Source organism: Anguilla rostrata, chromosome 18 (genome assembly GCF_018555375.3).
Source record: "Anguilla rostrata isolate EN2019 chromosome 18, ASM1855537v3, whole genome shotgun sequence".
NCBI classification, from domain to species: domain Eukaryota; kingdom Metazoa; phylum Chordata; class Actinopteri; order Anguilliformes; family Anguillidae; genus Anguilla; species Anguilla rostrata.
This window is the reverse complement of record NC_057950.1, coordinates 3486184-3507005: the sequence shown is the minus strand read 5'-3', so window position 1 is coordinate 3507005 and position 20822 is coordinate 3486184. Positions and strand designations below refer to the sequence as shown.

Genomic DNA, 20822 nt, shown 5'->3' with positions numbered 1-20822 from the left:
GTCGAAAGCGTTTAATGAGCCCCCATTGTAATCGATGAATATGCTTCTTTGCGCTGCCGTCTAAGTGGAGCGATTTTATTAACACCATTTATATAATAATGCATCGAATTATGAATGGAGCGCTCCAGTTTAATGCGAGTGAATGGAACACAGATGCGGAAAGCTACATTTAGACAGAAATAAAAAACGAGGAATTTGGTAGAATATACTATTTCACGCTGTGAATCGACCATTACTAAATTCTTGTAAGCACAATGGTTCTCGTTTTTCCATACAGCACGACCCTGAAAGAAAACTTAATATTTCACGAACTGCTCATATTGAGATATGCTCTGTTTTTGGAACACCGAATATCCCCTTGAAAAAATCTGAGATTTTGTTGCAGTGGTATATATTTATTGCAGTATGTAGGCTACAATACTTTTGGCTTGGTTTATGGCAGGCATGGATCAACCTGCGTATTTCTGGGCCTACAAGAGACATGGGACTTAATGCGCAATAAATTGTCCAATGTTAATTCAGCTCTTGACAGATAAGATTTGGGCCCGCATTCCGGATTGGGACCAAGCGTTGAATTAACACTGTTAGGAGCTGAATTAGCACTGGGCATTTTACTGTGTGTGAAGGCCATTCCTCCAGTCCAGTATGTTTTTCTTAGTTGGATTTAAGTCAGCTCAGGACGGGTATTGCTTTAGGCCACCAAAGCCCTCGCGCTTTACTTCTTCTGTTTAATTAGAAATACATTTTCAATCCCGCCATTATTCCTCGCGCGATTGTTGGCTCGAGCTCTGCTTTTTGTCTGCCAAGGCGCCGCATTCGCTTTGCTCCGATCTGAGTCTTAAAGGGAGCCGTTCTTGGTGGCCGACACGGTTGCATATGCGAATGGTCGCCCCAAAAAGTCTTTCCATTCAGGGCATGAAAGTATAACATCCGCCCTCAGCAACGCTGGTAAAATTGTAATTGATTGTGGCTGGTTAAGTGTTATGTTGTAAAATGTAATGAGGCTGATAAAATGTTTAGGAAACTTCCCGCGGTGCTGCAAAGGGTGTCCCTACATGCGCGAGAATGTGGGGAAGGTTCCTAATGGATGCCCCTCCAGTGGAGAAAATGTGATGTGGTGCCATATAGGTGCCCTTACAATGGCATAAACTTGAGGTTCCCTACAGGTGCCTTTCTGATGAAAAAAAAACCTTTTAGTGCCCTCTTAGATGCCCTTCCAAGTGAGAAAACACGATGCATCATAGCTTTTCGTGCGCTGGTGGGGCCCCATGTCGTGCGGTAGCTGCCCTTTTTATTTTTTCGCCCCTGCCCTTCAAACAGCCTGAGTCCGCCACTGTGTATCAACAATAGTAAAATCACGGCGGTTCCTGAAAAAAATCGCCTCACAGATGCCAGATTATGTAATATAGCATGACTACCCTTGAACGCATGCCATAATAAAGACATCTGTGAACCTGTTGCGATATATAATAAAACAGCGGGTAAAATAGTTAAAATATTCAAGCAAACATCATACAGTTTTTACTCTAGCAGAATGAGGAACAAAAGTAGTCTAAATCATTGCAAAAACAAATCGTTGTAAAAAAGCAACAAATTATCGTTACTGTAAACAGACTTGTAGAGCGTTGCCGGAATGTGTAGTGGGTAATTTCCGTAAAGCTGAGCGCACGCACCCGAGCTGGTGCGCGTACTGATTATCGACTAATACTCTGCTCTCTGGTGGACTTAATGTTATCATCGCATCTGTGTATTGCTTCGTCCTTAAAACTGGCGTTTTACATTAAGCCAATACTCGCGCGTGCGGGTGCATTGTAGGCTACGCCGTATTCCGGCTCCCACTACTAGCGCGGTGTCCCTGACGTCTATCTTTGTTGTGCTCTCTCTTTCACTCGCTCGCGCAATGTCATTCGCGCTCTCCTGATGTGTTCGTACTGAGACTGTCATTTCCATGGGATGCGAGAGGAGTCGGCGCAGAGTTCAGGCGGACCCTCTCTCATGGGTTTACTTGCATACTCCAGTGATAGAGAGGGGAGCATTTCTATTACCTGTATCGAGTGTTAACAGCGCGAATTAATAATTACTTGGCAAAAAAAAAAATCTGTAGGCTGCGCTTTTCAAAACCTCACGCGCGCTCTGGAAGGAGGAGGACTGAAACAAAATCACCCAGCAACCAACCTCAACTTTTGGATTCATGTGCGATTTTTAAAACGTAAGCAAAGGATCCTTGATTTTGGGATTGGGAACGGGTTTGTCGAAGGGACAACGTATTAGTGCGGTGGTGAGTCAAATAAGCTCCAGAAAATGCTCTATCTGGCAAACGTACCGTCTTATGTGCTGACACCGCTGTGGTATAGGATGGCATTTATTAGGCTGTGCAAGCGGCATTATGCGAGCCGATTAATCTTATTTGATTCTAGTGAACCGCGTTAAATGATTAACGCGTTGTTATGTTGTGGGAAACTAGTCGTTTTGCGCGAGCGCGAGAAATAAACAATGCGCCACGAGGAAGGTTTAAATCACCAACAGTTGCGGTTACTTACACGTGGTACTGACAAAATAGGTGCATGGGCATTTCTCCTTGAATTAACTTTCAGGTAGCCTATTCTGTGTATCATGCATAGGCTTTGCAGTATGTTGGATCGTAGCCTACGGAATTTTCCGTTTAATTTAGTAGACTAAAACGTTATGGAAAACCCTGTTGTTTATTACAGTAAGCATCGAAATGTGAGGTTTGGGCAGATGCAAAGTCTTAGAAAAAAGAGTTTGTATGTATGCTTGCCCAACATACCGCGGCATTGACAGAATGTAGCCTAATTATAATTTTTGGCCTTTCTGACTTGTTTTTGTCTGGGTTCGGTATTAATGGTTTTATTATTAGGAAGTCCAGCTGATTATACTGCACTACTCTGCTCGCTTTCACAATGAATAGTTTGAGCTGTCCTTAAAAAGGTTCACCAGTTTGCACGCGCACGGACTGGTGCCAGCCCCGCCAGTATCTTTGCGTACAGGTGGCACGAGAAGGATGGACAGTCTCCTGATTAACGGTCCGTTTGGGCTATCAAGCATGACTGCTATTGGTAGACAGCTCTCCAAGACAAGATTCCACATTTTGACGGGTAGGCTAGTGTTTGAAAACATTACGTTGGTTGCGTGTGTCTTAATTATATTCTGCGCATCATTACTTTATTTCATGTTCAGAAAGGGGGATTATGGTGCTTTCCCGCTCGTCATCGAGAGCAGGCACTCTGCACACTCCTCACATTAGGCCTGCTTACCCGATTAATATCATGCTATTGGCACGCTAGTTACTAAACACAACAGGTGGTCTCACAGTTTGTCATTTCTCAAGTGTTGTGCGGTGCCTATTTTTAACCGCTATGCCGACTGTCGTCGCCTCGTGCAATCTGATGTCATTTCTTAGCGGGATGGCTAATGGAACCGCTCCACTGCAGACTGAGGCGTCTTCCGCAAAGTGTGGACCACTTCCCAGGGCCCGCTGAAGATTGAGTGGTCCATGAGCGGAAACACGACTGCATTAAAAACCACATAATAATAATAATAATAATAACAATAATAATAATTCATGTTATTATTGTTTTTGTTATTATTATTGTTGTTGTTACTATTGTTGTTGTTATTATTATTAGGAGTAGTAGTGGTGGTGGTAGCAGTAGAATTATTAATTAATTTATTTATTAATTCATTTAAGGATATTTGCTTTAAAAAATTTGAAATGCATTAAACTATTGAATTATTAAATATTGAAATTAAATACTGAAAATGCAGTAAGAAAGTAAAGTACATATTCAGCCTATTATAATATATTAATATTACCAGGCCTGACTTTTTCTTTATCATAGCACTCAGAATGTGATCACCAGCCTACTTTCCACCTGCCTGTGATCGTTCCTTGGCTGTAGCAAGTCCCATGCCATTTGCCACCTTCATTAAATGAACTGAATTCTTTGTGGCAGAACCATGTGGCTGTTTGCTAGCTATTCGCTCTGCTTTGGGGTTTTGAATTGAACTGTATTTGTGTTGAATTCCTGTAGTATGTACCTGTTCTGCCTTATGTCAGCATACTCATGGCGGTGTATAATTTTCATTTTGGTATGCATTATTTATTTATTTATTTATTTGATAGGGACAGTGGGCAGCAAATTTACTGTCCCAGAATGAGCTATCAAGGTAAATTGAAAACATTTTTTGAAAACATTTTCAAAAGCTACCACCTGTGTTACCATGTAAGACTGGCTCATGATGTTTGCTACAATTAGGGACCGTACAATTGGATTTGCGTGAGTGTAGAAATTGTTTTAGTCTTAATGAGTCACACAGTTTTTGGTATACGCTGAAGAACTTTCCCAAAGGGCCCAATCGGAGAAATTCCGCATGCGTCTAATTTCGCAGTCATGCAGATTGAACGGAAGGCAACGGGCGCAATAAGAATGCAAATTCGGTTGCAATAACAGACATGCGCAACTAAGAATTCCGGCTGCATTGCCTCGGAACATCGTCTGTTCGCTTAATTTCTCCTCCGCGTGCAGTCTTTTCTGCCTGCTGATCCTGTGGTCATGATGATGACGGCTCACAGTTCTGCTGACTTCTGGGGCGGAAGTTCAGCTCCGTTAGCCAGGAGTCAGAGCTTCACCGCACAGCATTAGGAAGCTATTCCAATACGTTTTTTTATGGGGCGCTAACACGAGCCTTCAGATTTGAGTGCGCTATTGCACTTTAAAGCCTAATTAGATTGAGCATGCTGTATAAATTCGGGTATATTTCATTTTGTGCTCTGACAGTGGTCTAGGATTACTGAACACACAGTGAGGTTGGCATATTAGCCTATGGAATACACAGGATGTTTGTGTTTTTTTTTTTTAAACTAATTATAGGTTTTTGCTTGAGCAAAGCTGGCAATTATAGCTGTTTTTTCAGCCGTAGTGAAGTTTGAAGTGGGTATTTATAACGTGAACGCTGATTTGAATCACTCTAGTTTTAGCACTCAATGTCTTTTCATAGTAATCACAGGACAAGTGTGAAAACGTTTTTATTATTAGTTCAGTAATCTCCATCTTGCAGTGAGTCTTTCGGTCAAAGCGAGGCGCAAGGCCGTAGCAGGGATGGCACCGAGCAGCATCACTGCGGCTGTAGAAAACGGAGGGGAAGAAAAGAAAAACAGTGTGTGTCCTTTGAATGCTGTACTGCATCACAGCCCATAAAACCTCTCAGTCCTCCTCAGGCACCTGGTGAGTGTACTGAAGGCCCCAGTAGTGCACTGTTATTTCCAGTTTCAAGGCGTAATCCTACTCACTGTACACATAGAGAATGACCAAGGCGTATCCTGCTCACTGTGCACATAAAGAATGACCAAGGTGTATCCTGCTCACTGTGCACATAGAGAATGACCAAGGCGTATCCTGCTCACTGTGCACATAGAGAATGACCAAGGCGATCATCGTACACATAGAGATGACCAATGATTGCTCACTGTGCACATAAAGAATGACCAAGGGTATCCTGCTCACTGTACACATAGAGAATGACCAATGCGTATTCCTGCTCACTGTACACATAGAGAATGACCAAGGCGTACACTTAAAGGACACCAAATGACATTGAAAGTCCTCTACAAGCATTGGCATACTGGCTTCTTTCTCTCCCTCTCCCTTGCTCTCTCTTCCCCTCTGTCTCTCTGTCTCCCTAGCTCCCTGTCCCTCTATCTCTCTTTCTGTGTCTCCCTCTCTCCCTCCTTCCCTCCGTCTCTCTCCCTTTCCCCCCTCTCTCCCTCTCTCTCTCACCCTCATCCTTGCTCTTTCTCTCCCTCTCTCTCTCTCCCTCTCTCCCTCCCTCTCTCTCCCTCCCTCCCTTGCCTTCACCTTCATCCTTGCCTTTCCTTTCTCTCTACTACTGCTCTTCTCCTCTCTCTCTCCCTCTCTCTCCCTCCCTCCCTGTGCACTTCATCTTCAGTGGGCAGGCTTGCCTGTGTGCGCGGGTGTTCTGGCTGCTGAGTGATGTGTTCTGCTTGTTGTCCTGGTGAAGTGTGCGATCTCCAGTATTACTGACGATCACTGTGCAGGGAGGCACACTGCACTGCCAGTCCATGGACAGACAACACACACACAGACACACATGCATGCACACACACACACAGACACACACGCGCACACAGACACACATACACACACACACGCATGCACACATGCACACGCACACACACGTGCACACACACAGACACACATGCACACGCACACACACACGCAGACACACACACACACATACACACACGTGTCCATGCACACACACATGCACAGACATACGCGTACAAGCACGCACGCACACGCACATACACATGCGCACATGCACACAAATACAGACACACACACAGGTGTGTGTGTGTTTGTATTACAGGGCGAGGGAAAGTGTGAGAGAGAGAGTACTATGAAATCAGTTAATTACATATCCATCTTGGTGGCATGGAAGCTGAGCTGAATTAAAAATTTTATGTTTCCAGTCTGCCTTTGGAAAGGCATTAGCTAATGAACACAATGACTCATGTAATAATCAGGCTGTATTAAATATTATTTTTCTGGGCAGTGTACTCCAGCATCACCGCATGCATACTGTGCCACGTTTCTACTTCTCAGGTTATCAATCATGCACAGCACACTGTGACCTTTCCAAAACAATTAATAGTTTTATTCCTCGCTAATGAGACGTGAATAGATGGTGTCTGCGAGTCCTCAGTGTCCCCCTGTCGAAAGACCACATGCTACTGCTAATAAAGACGAGGTCTATTTGGGGCTTAGATCAGCTGTTATTATTGGAATTAACTATTTATAAAACATAATAAAAGCGTGAAATCCATGGGCCCGCTCGTAATCAGGGACACCGCTCTTCTGCTCTTTATGGTTTGGCTGATATTCGCGCAGCACCGGCGGACGTTGTGCGATTGTTGATGGACAGCGTGTCTCGTCCTGGAACGCAGGGAGACGCGTTCCGCGCGCGTCAGAGACTCCGAACCCTGGCCGGCTGCCCGGGAGCTCTCAGCGCGGCCTGTGTGCTTGTGAGGAGGGAGGAGAAGGGTCAGAGTACAGCGTCTCAGTTAGCGCTCCCCGGTGCTTAGCGCTCCTTGGTTAGCGCTCTCCAGTGGTTAGCGCTCTCCAGTTAGCGATGCCTGGTTAGTGCTCCCCGGTTAGCGCTCTCCAGTCAGCGATGCCTGGTTAATGCTCCCCAGTTAGCGCTCTCCAGTTAGCGATGCCTGGTTAGTGCTCCTCCAGTTAGCGCTCTCCAGTTAGCGATGCCTGGTTAGTGCTCCTCCAGTTAGCGTTCCCCAGTGGTTCACGCTCGTTGGTTATAGCGCTCTCCAGTTAACGCTTCGTGGTTTGCGATCCCTGGTTAGCGCTGCTCGGTTAGCGCTCCCCGGTTAGCGCTGCTCGGTTAGCGCTCCCTGGTTAGCGATGCCCGGTTAGCGCTGCTCGGTTAGCGCTCCCTGGTTAGCGATGCCCGGTTAGCGCTGCTCGGTTAGCGCTCCCTGGTTAGCGATGCCCGGTTAGCGCTGCTCGGTCAGCGCTCCCCGGTTAGCGCTCCCTGGTTAGCGCTGCTCGGTTAGCGCTCCCTGGTTAGCGGTGCTTGGTTAGCGCTCCCTGGATAGCACTCAGATAGTATCGCACACAAAACCCGACGCCCTCAGCATCCCAGCCGCGTGCTTCTGTCGCACGGGCGATGGGGTCACCCCCGGGCCACGCTGGGAGACTTCCAGCGCCAGAGAGAAACGATCCCTCCCTGTCCTGCTGCATAACTGTTTTTGTGTTCGGTAATTCACCGGAGGGTGCAAAGTAGCTGTCAGATGAACCCAGCCGAGGGGCATCTCTGAATTTTATTTGATCCGTTGGTATGGAGATCCCTGAGAATGATGCAGTCATTCGCCTGCCCTGGTTTTCTTCAATGCACACAGATGTCTGTTTTTTTTTGTTTGTTTGTTTTTTCCTCTCAATCTCTTGATTCTCATGCGCGGCTTTGCAGTGTGACGTGACTGCTGTACGTCACGGCAACCGTGCGACCAGAAATAAACCATTTTAAAAAGGCAATGGCATCTGTCCCGTCATCCCAGGCTATCTGGCACCCTGCCCGGACGTTGGCACAGGCTGAATCCAGACACGCCGCGGAGCTTGCCAAGCTCTCGTGGGCACCTGCCCTGTCCCTGGCGTCCTGCTGGGCCCTTGTCCCGTGACCCCTGCCCCCCACCCCCCGCCGGGTCCTCGAGGTCACCCGCTGCCCCAGTGAGGTGAGGCGGATCAGTCTCCGGTAATGGCGTTCTCGGGGACCTGTGCCCGTGTCCCGTGATAAGGGTGTCGGCCCAGCGCCAGCCGCTGCGTCCGGGCGCATTTCGGAACTCAACGCCTCGCCACCTTCAGCAGGTTCTCTGACTCATTTAATACATCACAGACCCTGCCGTTACGGGCTGGGGCCCTGCTGGCCAAAACGCTGCCCCCACTTTGGCTTCATCCAGCTTTATCCAAGATATCCCGCTCCCGAGGCAACCCCCCCAACCCCCCCCCCCCCCTTAGCACGATGGACTCCACACTGTCCCTGGGCAGGATTCCGTTTACATTCGGTTTACATTAATAGCACACGCCTGTAAAACAGGAGACCAGTGACTGACAGGCTCCCCTAGACAAGGTCACCGCTTCACGCCTCCTCCGGGCAGCTCCTGGATTTGTGCTCGTCGTTAAAAGACATCGTTAAAAAACGCCGCCGTGGTCGTTTCGAAGCTATTCTTGCAGGTTTGCCCTTTAACTTTCACAAGCGGTGACGAACTTTGGCGCGTTCTTTCCTATGGGTAGGAGAAGGGCGTTGTAGCGAGATGCGGCAGTCTTCACATGTTACCGCACAAGCAGTTTTCTCAGTAAACTTGAGTAAATAAAAGAGTGGTAGGAAGCGCTCATTTATTTAAATATCGTACAGATGACGGCCTTTAGAATGGGGACTGAAATGAAAATGAGTGAAAATGATTGTTATGTGTAAGGTGATGATGACGGACCCGAATGTGACGTGTGTTAAATCGCAGCTTGTGAGAAAATGGGGCCCTTCAATCAGCGCTGCCACGACGACACCCTCTGCTCTTAATTTTGAGTAATGGCTGTAAGCATCACGCCCTTTTGGCTTGGCGCTGGAACATTAATCTCACGTTTCCGCGGCTGCCAGAGCCTTTGTGCTGCATAAGGAGCTGAAACCGTAGCGCTGGCTGAAATGTATCCCAGAGTGCTGAGGCGAGCTGGGGGAAAGGCTAGCTGAGGGAAATGCTAGCTGGTGCCAGATTTACCCTCCAACGAAATAGGCCCTCTACTACAGTTGGGCTTTTGGTGGCTCTATACAAGGGGGGTTGGGGGGGGCGCAATAGTGATTGTGGAATGGAGTGGCACTGTTGCTGTCATCTCTTGTGCTCCCCCCCCCCCTGTTAATGTGCGGGCCTAAATACAGGTGTGTGTTTTTTTTTTTGTTTTTTTTTTGTAGATATGCGTGTTCAGTTTGTGTCACGTTTTACCTGCAGTGCGTTGTCTGAGCCGTTCTGAGGCGAAGTGCACACAGGTTTATGTGGGTTACAGTAAGCAGTCCTGAAACACCAGTGGTTCAGCACACAGGAAGCACCCACGGTGGGTTGGTGATTTAAAATTTTATTTATTTATTTACTTTTTTTAAACATTTTTTCCATCGCTCACATCGTATTACAGTCTACAGCCCTATAAGTGAATGGAGATTAAAGCCATTCTCTCTTCACGCTGTGGTTTCCTCTCTAGCAATAGAATGTGGGGTGACAGGGATGTTACCCCTGCCCAAAAAGTGCTCCACAAACACTAGAGCGGCTGATAAAGATGCTGATTGGATGATGATTCCTACGGACAGCAATTTATTTTTCAATTTATTTTCCCCTCATTTAGCTTCACCGTCATATTTGTCATTAAAGCCACCCAGCTGTGTATAAGAGACTACCCAGCGGCTGTGACCAGTCATGAAGTCTGTGTGGTACTGAACTGAACTGCTGTGGTTCTGGACTACTGAACCGCTGGCTGGATGAACCCGCTGTGCTGGTGTGGGCATTGAACCCGGCGTGTTCGTGTGGATTGCACTGTGCTGGCTGGAGTTCTGGATACCGTGCTGTGGGTCTGTGTCTGCACCTGTGCTGTGCTGGGTTCTGTGCTTTGCTGTGTGTGGTTCTGTGGGATTGCACCTGTCTAGTGTCTGTGTGGCATTACTGTGCTGGTTGTGGCATTGCACCTGTGCTGTGCTGGGTTCTGTGTGGCATTGCACCTGTGCTGTGCTGGGTTCTGTGTGGCATTGCACCTGTGCTGTGCTGGGTGCTGTGTGGCATTGCACCTGTGCTGAGCTGGGTGCTGTGTGGCATTGCACCTGTGCTGAGCTGGGTGCTGTGCAGCGCAGTGTGGTAGATGTTATCATGTGGATGTTGTTGGATCCGTTGCAGTGTATAGACCGAGCCATCAGGTGCATCAGCGCTGAAATAAACAACACAAAAAAGGTGGCATTTAACTCATAGTACTGTACTGCCATAACAGCATGCGCACACACATTCCAAATACTGCCCACCCATGAAGATAACCAAAAGTAGTATCCAGACAAGAATTGTTTGCCATAAAAGGGCAGTGGATCAGCATAACTGGAAAGAAATGAAGAACACGGGGAGGTCATAGCTTGCTCTTACCGGGCCCTTATCAGTCAGCCTTGTGGCCGACACAGCATCTCCCTGGTTTGTGTGGCACTGTGCTGTGGGGGTGTTTTCAGAATGGTCTCTCTAACGCTTTAATATGAATGCTGGTAATGTGCGCATCCAAAATAATATTTGACTGTGCAAGTTTTCATTCTTGAAAGGAATATGCAACACCGGCATTTTCTGGATTCTTCCTCATGGGGGCCAGATTCTTTAGGGATTCTTAAGCAGGCACATACAGTACAGTATGTCTGATGAGATGGATGGGGCTATGGGAAAGCTTCAGACAGGCCATATATTTGTGTGGTAGATGGCAGTCTTCACTGTAAGCAGACCTGGGTCAAATGCGTATTTGCTTTGGATTCAAATACTTTTCTGTGCTTTACTGATCTTGTCTGGTGTACTGGAACCAATGAAATGCTCTCAAAAAAGCGCAAACCCCGCCTTCTGGTCGTATTGGCAGGCTCCGCTACTCCAGGCAAAATCAACAGAGCACAGAAAAGTATTTGAATCCAAAACAAATACGTATTTTACCCAGGTCTGACTGTAAGTATGGCCAACTGCAGCGGAATATTTGTATTATGCATTTTAAATGACTGGTGTAAGGCACTTCTTACATGTGGTCGCAGTGCTCGTCCGTCCGTCCGTCTGTCCGTCCCATTAAAGCTGTCTGTAAGGCAGCAGTTACTCTGTGTGGCGCTCGGAGCCCTTGACGGGGGAGAAAAGGTTTGCCTTCCATATTTGTTTTCGGATAGCGTCGGGCGCTCGGGGCGGTGGAGCAGAGGCCAGGGCGCAGGGAGCTGATATTGGGGAGACCTCATGAATGCAAACTGGATAATGGAGGGGGAATAAATTGCACGAGGTCAGGCAGTCAGATGCCTTGCATGAGTGAGTTAGCTAACAAAAAAGTGCAACTCTGCCATCTGCTCCTTCTCTCTCTTTCTCTCTTTCTTTCTCTCTCTCGCTCTCTTTTCTGCTCTCGATGTTTCTATCTCTTCCTGCACTTCTTTTTTGCCTCCATCTCTTTTTTTCTTTCACTCCCTCTCCCTCTGTTTCCTTCAGTCCCTCTTCTGTGTCCATCTTTCTTTCTCGCTCTGTTTGGACTAGCTGATCATACCTGATGTGTCCGTGAACCTCCAAACTACATGGAATGCTTCTGGGGGGACAAACTTCTCTCCTAACACTCTTGGGCGTTGATATGACCATGTGATCAACAAAAAAGAAAGCATCACATGATCACCAGCTGGGAGCAGTATGGCCATGCTTCTGATTGGCTGTCATATCAACAGTTTTGAGGTTATGAAGTATAATTAATGAAAAAGGAAGTTAAGAAGGCCGATAGTCCACATAGTGGCGATGATTGTTATTGCGCTCAAAATATATTCATTAATTTTCATTTATTGTCCAGCCCTACACTCCCTTCCCTCCTTTTTCTCTCTCATTCCTGGTCTGTCTCCCTCCTGCTCTCTCTCTCTTAGTCTGCTCTCTCTCTCTCTTTCCCTCCCTCTCTCTCTCTCCCTCCCGCTCTCTCTCTGGTTGTGATGGCGATGAGGGGCGACATTTTGACGCTCTCTGGTCGGGTGTCGCTGAGCCTGCTTGGAGGGGGTTCAGCCCTGTCAGTCCCATCATGGTTTCCCCCGCTAGATCTTTCCGTGCTGGTCAGACGTCTCCGAGGCACTGTCGCCATTTCGCCATCGGAAAATTCAGGGAAAAGGACATTTAGGACGAAGAGACATTTAGAAAAGTTAAGGTTCCCAGGACAAGAGGCCTGGTGGCGAGCTTTCAGATCCCATGATGTCATCCGCTGGCTCTGGAGCCCTGACATTCGTTTGTCAGGGTCGATCTGTGGCCAAATTTACACCCCGAACCACTGTACTGGGGAACACTACCTTAAAACTGAGGCGCAAACCCAAGGTAGTGCCCTGTTTTTTTCATTAGGCTATCAAAACAGAGCCCTCCTACCTTGGGCTAAAATAGACCCTGCCGAAGTACAAGCAGCCTCTTTGAGCTTGTTGCTTGGTGACAGTGCGACCCCCCCCCCCTTTTCCCCCCAAAACACCAGTTTGTTGGTGCCGTGGAACACAAGCCACCGGATGACAGTTGGTTGATTTTTTTTTGTTGTTTTCTTTTTTCCTAGACGACAAATTAGCCTGCAAGTCAGACATGGGAAACACAAGACACCGGTTCCTAGTTTTCTGTCAACGACTCCCTTAGATAATCTGTCACTTTCAAATGTAACAATCTCTAAATATCGTATTTTAAGACCGCATGTTTAATTCTGTGATGCGACTGTCGAACATTGCTGTCTTACTGGAATAGCTGAGTGGTGAACACAGGACGGGGGGAGAAGGGATCCACACTAACGAGCTAGTGGGCAGTGTGTGCCGTGGGGGGATTAATTACTTTCCAGATATTTCAATTAGGGTCCATTACTCAGCTAAATTAATTCCATACAGTAACCCCATGCACAGGAAAACCTTTTTTTTTTTTCCCACAAAAAAAAAACAATGTCGTTATAAATGATGCAGAGACGGAAAATGAATTTTGAAGTCAACTGGGTTGCATTTCCCCCATAGGAATGAAGAATTGGTGTGCAAATGTGCGGTGTGGATAAGCAGCAGAACATTATTCCTTTTTTAAATTATGTCGTATGGATGGCTGTCCTGGGTGCTGTGCTTCAGATGGGTTGTTATTGGGTAGAATTAAAATGAATGTTTTGAATTGCTGAATGTTGTTAATAACTAGCTTCTTAGGTGAATGTACAGGATAACTATCGATACATTATCATTGTCGGTTTTAGATGAACGTTGTAGACTTCCCTCCTTGATTTTATAGTTAGTTCCAGTCAGCTAGCTGACATTTGACTTGTTAGCTAGCTAGCGAGCCATGCTAGTTGAAGTTAGAATACTGCTTGCTTGCCTCCATGCTAAGGTCCACCCAGATAGGTCCCAGAACACAGGCAGCAAACTGCACTGTCTGTGACAGCATCCGCTCGGCAACCTCTGAGCTCATCCTGCCAATAAAGCCTCTTGAAGTTAAATGAATTGGAGCAGAGCTCGCTTAACTCATCCAGCTCCTGGGAGGGTGGCCAGTGCCATTTTGTCAGGTTTTAATTTAGATTTTTTGGGAGTGAAACCACAGCTTCGATGCGCAGATGAAGGCCAGACTAGTGGCCCCGACCTGGATAGGCATCGGTGCTCAGAATGATTTCCTGAGCTGAATTCTCTGCTTTAGATAACACTGAGTGAGCAAAACCACACTGCATGAGGTCAGCTAGTTTGCGCTAGTCTGGTTCTGGGGGTATAGATGTACCGTACCGCGAAAAACTATTTGGCCCCTTCCTGATTTCCTCTGTTATTGCATATTTGTCACGAATGTTTCGATACTTAACAAATAGTTTTATTGAGAGAAGTAAGCATCTTAAATGGGCTTAACCTGCGGACGCTGACAGCATGCCAAGTGTGGACCCAAGCGCACAGAAGCAAACGTGGGTGAAAACGGTGATTTAATTAACAGAACTTAATTAACGGAAGCCAAACAAAGCACAGGTAAATTAACACAGGTGCAAAAATGAACATGGGATACTACAAAAAGAGAAACTACGAAATGACTGGAACATGGGAAACGAGACTAGAGACGCAAGCAGACGCGAGGTGGGAGACTCCAGGACTGAGCGACTCGGTAAATCGGGAGGGTGCTTCCTGGGGGTGTTGCTCCGGGCGCAGGTAGTACAGCACATGCTGAAACGATGGAACGAGCATCACGCTCAACGGTAGGCAGCCGGAACCGCCGCCACGCAGGCTGCAGGGTTCGTTTAACCCCGGGAAGCCCTGCTCAATGCACCGATTTTCCATTTCCATGACTGATTAGCTTTGTCAAAAAATAAAAATAAAAAGTCTGCAGCAAATTGCTTTTTAAATATAGGGCATTCATGGGTAAATATGGGTAAATATAGGGCATTCATGGGTAACTATGGGTAAATATAGGGCATTCATGGGTAAATATGGGTAAATATAGGGCATTCATGGGTAAATATGGGTAATATAGGGCATTAATGGGTAAATATAGGGCATTCATGGGTAAATATGGGTAAATATAGGGCATTAATGGATGCAGGCGATTCTCGGGGTGGAAGTCGGGGTGGATTCTGCCTGCTTCACAGCTTCCCCTGCGCTGTGCTGGGGTGTAATTGATGGTGTCGTTGGGAAAGCTGCCCTTGCAGTTGGGACCAGCGCAGCAGCCAGTGCCAGGCTGCCAGGCGGGAAGGGGTCCGCGGGCTGTGCCCGTGCCCGCCGTGGCCTGGCTGCTCTGCAGAGCGCTGACCTCACCTGACTTTCCAAGGCCCTGTGGCCCTCCATCTCGAGAAAGCCATCGTCATTCCTCACGGGAGGAGACCAGACCTGCTTTATTAAAAGCTGAAAGTTATCGTGAGCGTGTTGGAATATTGCTGAATATCCTCAAGTTCTCTCCCAGTGGTGGCTTTGGAAGGCCCGGTGCTGACCCCTTTACGTAGATAAAGACTTTGTGCTGTGGTCTTATCTATATTCCAGTTTGGTCCAGTTTGGTCCAGTTTGGGCCTGTTTGGGCCTGGGGAGAACTTCATTAACTGCATTAAAGTGCTCTGCAGTGAGCCCCAGCACCCACTAATGGTGTGAGGTCTGACAGCTTTCCTCTTGAGCAGGCTAATAGGCTAGGCTGCCCACTCAGTCCTTTGCTGTTTGTGGTCAGAGAGGATAATCATGTATGTGTTTGCACAAGCTCAAATAATGGAATACATATTTACAACATAAATTAGTCAACGCTCCAATTCAATAAAAAATAATATAAGTTGGGGACGGGGAGGTTACAGAGGCTGTACATGCATGTGTGTGTGTGTGTGTGTGTGTGCGTGTGTATGTGTGTGAGAGGTGAAGTGTGTGTATTTGTGTGCGTGTGTAAGAGACAGCGGGGGAGTGTGTGCGTGTGCGTGTGTGTGTGCATGCGTGCATGGGTGTGTTTGTATGTGTGTATGTGTGGTTGTCTATGCGTGCGTGCGTGCGTGCCTGCATGTGTGTGTGTGTGTGTGTGCATGCCTGCGTGTGTGTGTGTGTGTATTGTCCTTTTCATTCAATGAGAAAGATGCATCATAAGCAGTAGAGCTGTTGGGATATTTATTAAGGGGGAAGTGTAGCAGACTGATATAGACCCTCTTTATAAAGGGGGAAGTGTAGAAGACTGGTATAGACTCTCTTTATAAAGGGGGGAGTGTAGCAGACTGATATAGACCCTCTTGGCCTTAGAAACACCAGCTGCTGGTGGCCATGCCCACTAATTACAGCACCATGAACGAACAAGGACTTTTAAAACCCAACTCTGACCGATCAGACCACTGTCACCCCAGTGGCCAACATTCTAATGCCCTGCCTGCCAAAAGCTCAGAGCTTTAATATTGAGCGTCGCTTGTTTCCTTATTCCCTGATTGGGCAGCAGTGACCCGTGTCATTAACCCTGCTTCATTGATTGGTCCTTCAGAAAAAAAAAAAACAGCTGTGAGGTTAAAATCGTTAGAAGAGCTCTGTGGTATTTAGAGCTGTTTCTCTGCCTCAGGCTTTGTTTCTGTTGGGGGTGAAAAATACGCTTGACAACATATCGAAAGTGAAATGTTAGATATTTCGCTCTGGGCAACATGACTGTACGTAAATAAAACTAAAATGATTGCATTGCGCAAGTGTGAAAGATTCATACAGCGTGTAGCATATGTAAGTATGTATGTATGTGTGTGTATATGTGTGTGTTGTATGTGTGTATTCTTAATTAGGATTGCAGCTGTCAGACAGGTTTTTTTCATATATTAACATTCTTAACTGTTTAGAACAGTGTAGGATTTATACAGCAAACTGTGGGAAAGTTCATGTGAAAGTTGTGGGATTTTAATCAAATCTCCAGCTGTATTTTCCTTTGTTGTTTGTTTGTTTTTATACTGAATGTGAAATCCAAGCATCGCTGTGCCTTCTGATTCAGATGATTGTGTGTGTGCGTGCGTGTGTATGTGTTTGCAAGGGAGCCTTTACTCCTCTCTTACTCTCTTATGCTTTCTCTCTCTCCCTCTCTCTTTTTTTCTCTCTCTCACTCTCCCTCTCTCTCTTTCTTTCTCTCTCTCTCTCTCTCTCTCTCTCTCATATCTCAGCAGCTCGTTGTGTGTCTCTTGCTCTCTCAGTGGTGTAATTATCATTTAAATTACTGTGCAGTTTTCATTAAATTACTGTGCAATTTCGCTGAAAGGACCTTGCCTTTCTCCCGTCTTTATGTTCGCGGAAACAAGCCTGCTTTTATTCATGAAGAGAGGCTGAGAAACAACGACCTCCTCTCAGCAATTCTGAAGGTTCAAGTCAAATATTTTCTCAATAATAGCAAACCTATTATGCTAGATCTGTCTGAAACAAACAGGTAATAATGGCCTGAAATGTTCACCTGTTCAGTCTTTCTTTAGGTTTAGGAAGGCTCAGAAACCTTGTGCTCTCGTACTTTTGTTAGTTTGCAAACACTTCTTTAAAATGTTCGTATGATGGTCATGAGTGTGAATGAAACGCAAATGCGGTCTGTTTTCAGGGTAACTGGACAGTGTGACGCTGTACATTATCACAGCTGTATTGACCTGGCCTTCCTGCAACATTGTAAACTCCCATTTTGTTTTTCTCTGGGACAGGGCACGGTTTTAAAGTGTGTGTTTTTAAAGTAGCGCTCCATTGGTGTCTGCGTGTGTAAATCGAGCAGGTTTTATCAAACGAGTCTCCACTCCTCGTTAGTTCTCCCTGTGGTGCGACAGGCGGGAGGGCAGTGGAGAACTTGTGTTCGGAGGTAGCGGAATTAGACATCATTAACCTTTGACCTTGCTGCTGGAGCTCGTGTTTGTCTGCAGATGATATGCCAGGGCAATTTCGGCTGATGAGCTCGGATATTGAAAGAAGTTGCTATTCCTGCAGCCTGCTTTTAAGCTAATTAGTGGGTCCAGAGTGTTCCGGATCGTTCTGTGGTTGACAGTGACTAATGAGCAGCTAATCGCGCACTGTTTCCTGCGTGTGTGGTTTTTTTTTTTGGCGCGGCCTTCCTTGGCTTTGTGTGATCCTTGTACCCAAGGGGGGTGTGGCTTAACCAGCACACCCTTTCCCTCCCTGACCTTTCACCTTTCAGTCCACCAGGGGGAGCACCTGAGCATCGTGCCCATTGGACGACAGGCTGATTTATTTTCGATAGCTCTACACCTACAACCTCATCGGCTGCAACATAGATGTTTTAGTCGCTGAACTTTCTTCAGTTAAACAATAAATCGAGAGATTTCATGGGTGGTTTGGGAAAGATCTTGGGGGGTATTTCATGAAGCAGGATTACTGTAGTTAGCGGCATAACTGTGCGGAGTAAAACCCGGAACAGGTTTTTTTTACTCCATGTTCCAGATTTGGGAGGGTTCCGGGTTTTGCCCAGTGCAGTTATCCAGCTAACTTGGTAATCCTGCTTCCTGAAACAGGACCCAGGATTCTCCCAAAGCCAGCTTTAGCCTCTCAGATTGAGTTTCGCCCACACATCTCCTTTCTCCATTAACAAAGCCCCAGTATGAACCCCTTCGAACCGCCCAGTCCTCATCAAGGACCTGAGTGATCTGAGACAGTGTGGGAGAGGAGAGGCCACAGACGCACACACTTGCTGCGTGTTTTTTAAGAAAAAGGACTAATATTCAAAAAAAGGGCCTTGGAAATATCAGGAAAAAGAAGCAAAATAAGATCAGGAGAACCAAGGTGCTTTTTGTGATAAAGTGAAAAAAAAGTTTTTACTCTATTTTCTTTTCTGTGTTAGGTTATTCTTTCTCGGACTGAAGTAACCCTGGTTTAACTTTTTGGCTATAATATAAGATACACCCATATTTGTGTTCCACACGATGCTTTTTTATCTGTGTTTGAATTGATTGTTAAGATGAAGATTAATTTCCTGTTGGCTTTCCAGCTAGCTGTACCCTGTGCAGCAGGCTGTGGGCTGTTGTTGATGTACGTGTTGGTAACATCTCTGTCCGTCTCTCTGTCTCTCTGTCCGTCTGTCTCTCTGTCTGTCCCTCTGTCTGTCTCTCTGTCTGTCTGTCTGTCTGTCTGTCTGTCTCTCTGTCTCTCTGTCTGTCTGTCTCTCTGTCTCTCTGTCTGTCACTCACTCTGTCTGTCTGTGTCTCTGTCTGTCTGTCTCTGTCTCTCTGTCTGTTTTTCTGTCTGTCTGTGTTTCTGTCTGTCTGTCTGTCTCTCTGTCTCTGTCTATCTGTCTGTCTGTCTCTCATCTGTAATCGTCCGTGGTCGTCGACGGAGCTCTTCACAGAGACGTACTGCAACATCTGCAACGCCCAGCTCATCTCCGAGTCCCAGCGAGTCGCACACTATGAGGTGAGCTCACACACACACACACACATACACACACCCTTACACACACACGCACATACACACACCCTTACACACACACGCACATACACTTACACGCACATACACACACGCTTACACGCACACTCACATACACACACCCTTACACACACATATATACACACACGCACACACACACGTACACACGCGCACACATACGTGTACACACACACGTACACACGCACTCACTTACACACACATATATACACACACGCGCGCATGTACACACACGCTTACACACACACGTACACACGCGCTCACTTGCACACTCACTTACACACACACACATACATGCACATGGACAGGCGCGGGCACACACACACACATGCACACACACACATACACACAAGCACACACACACACACACACATACACACACACACCTACACACACACAGACAAAACAGTCCAAAATTCAGACTTCGCAAATCCGCACCCTTTCATATTAATGAGAGCGCAGCGCATGCCCCATTCAGGACTGAGTCCCGTTCCAGCAGCACACAGTGCAGAGCTGCAGTACCACAGAAAGCCTCGCTGGTGTTCTCCTGCATTTTTCAGCCCTCATGTTTTTTAAGCTGTAATTCAGTCCACCTCTCCCAAGACGGGCGGCCAGGCTGTGAGTAATTTAATGAGAGGTCGTTAAAGAGCCATCCCTCTGCATTATTTAACCATTTCACTTAGGCTTCCAATTATTACACAGCAGCGCAATTACTGAATCTACAAACAAGCTACAGAGGGCTGTGTAAGTGCTAACTCTTACCTGACTTAGACTTAGCTCTTGTAATGGGACCTACTGTTTTACAAGGCCGTTTTTGCCTTCCCTTAATTATGGAACAATTTTTATGAGGCTTTGTCTTCCGATTTTACTCATTAATCAGGAAGTTGTCGATTTTTTCAGATCATGATTGTCTGAAGGACAGCTAGTGTTTGACTTTTTGTGCTAGATTTTGTCCTGCTGCCAGCTGTGGGCCAGTGTTGGTTCAGCGTTTGTGTGTGTGGTTTATGGCTCACCCACAGCCTCTGCCTCTGCTTGAAGCACTGAAGGTCTGAGAAATCCGTATTTCTCCTGAATAATCGGGAGAAATCACACCGCTGATTTATGTTAGCGTAGTGTAGCGCAGGCTGAATGGCTGCTGGAAGCAGATCTCTGGCTTTATGTTAGCGTAGCGTAGCGCAGGCTGAATGGCTGCTGGAAGCAGGTCTCTGGCTTTATGTTAGCGTAGCGTAGCGCAGGCTGAATGGCTGCTGGAAGCAGATCTCTGGCTTTATGTTAGCGTAGCGTAGCGCAGGCTGAATGGCTGCTGGAAGCAGGTCTCTGGCTTTATGTTAGCGTAGCGTAGCGCAGGCTGAATGGCTGCTGGAAGCAGATCTCTGGCTTTATGTTAGCGTAGCATAGCGCAGGCTGAATGGCTGCTGGAAGCAGATCTCTGGCTTTATGTTAGCGTAGCGTAGCGCAGGCTGAATGGCTGCTGGAAGCAGATCTCTGGCTTTATGTTAGCGTAGCGTAGCGCAGGCTGAATGGCTGCTGGAAGCAGATCTCTGGCTTTATGTTAGCGTAGCGTAGCGCAGGCTGAATGGCTGCTGGAAGCAGGTCTCTGGCTTTATGTTAGCGTAGCGTAGCGCAGGCTGAATGGCTGCTGGAAGCAGGTCTCTGGTCTGGAGCAGAAG

At 46.8% G+C, this 20822-nt stretch overlaps 1 protein-coding gene across 1 annotated transcript in view; it reads left to right on the top strand.

Annotated features, from left to right (window-relative positions):
- The first annotated feature begins 14329 nt into the window (after positions 1 to 14329).
- Positions 14330 to 20822, top strand: part of LOC135245195 (zinc finger matrin-type protein 4-like) — a 43444-nt gene continuing 36951 nt past the window's right edge. Inside the window, exons 1-2 of the mRNA XM_064318115.1 lie at positions 14330 to 14404; positions 19048 to 19122. Of these exons, the coding sequence (XP_064174185.1) occupies positions 14330 to 14404; positions 19048 to 19122 (150 nt within the window). The remainder of the gene's footprint in view (positions 14405 to 19047; positions 19123 to 20822) is intronic.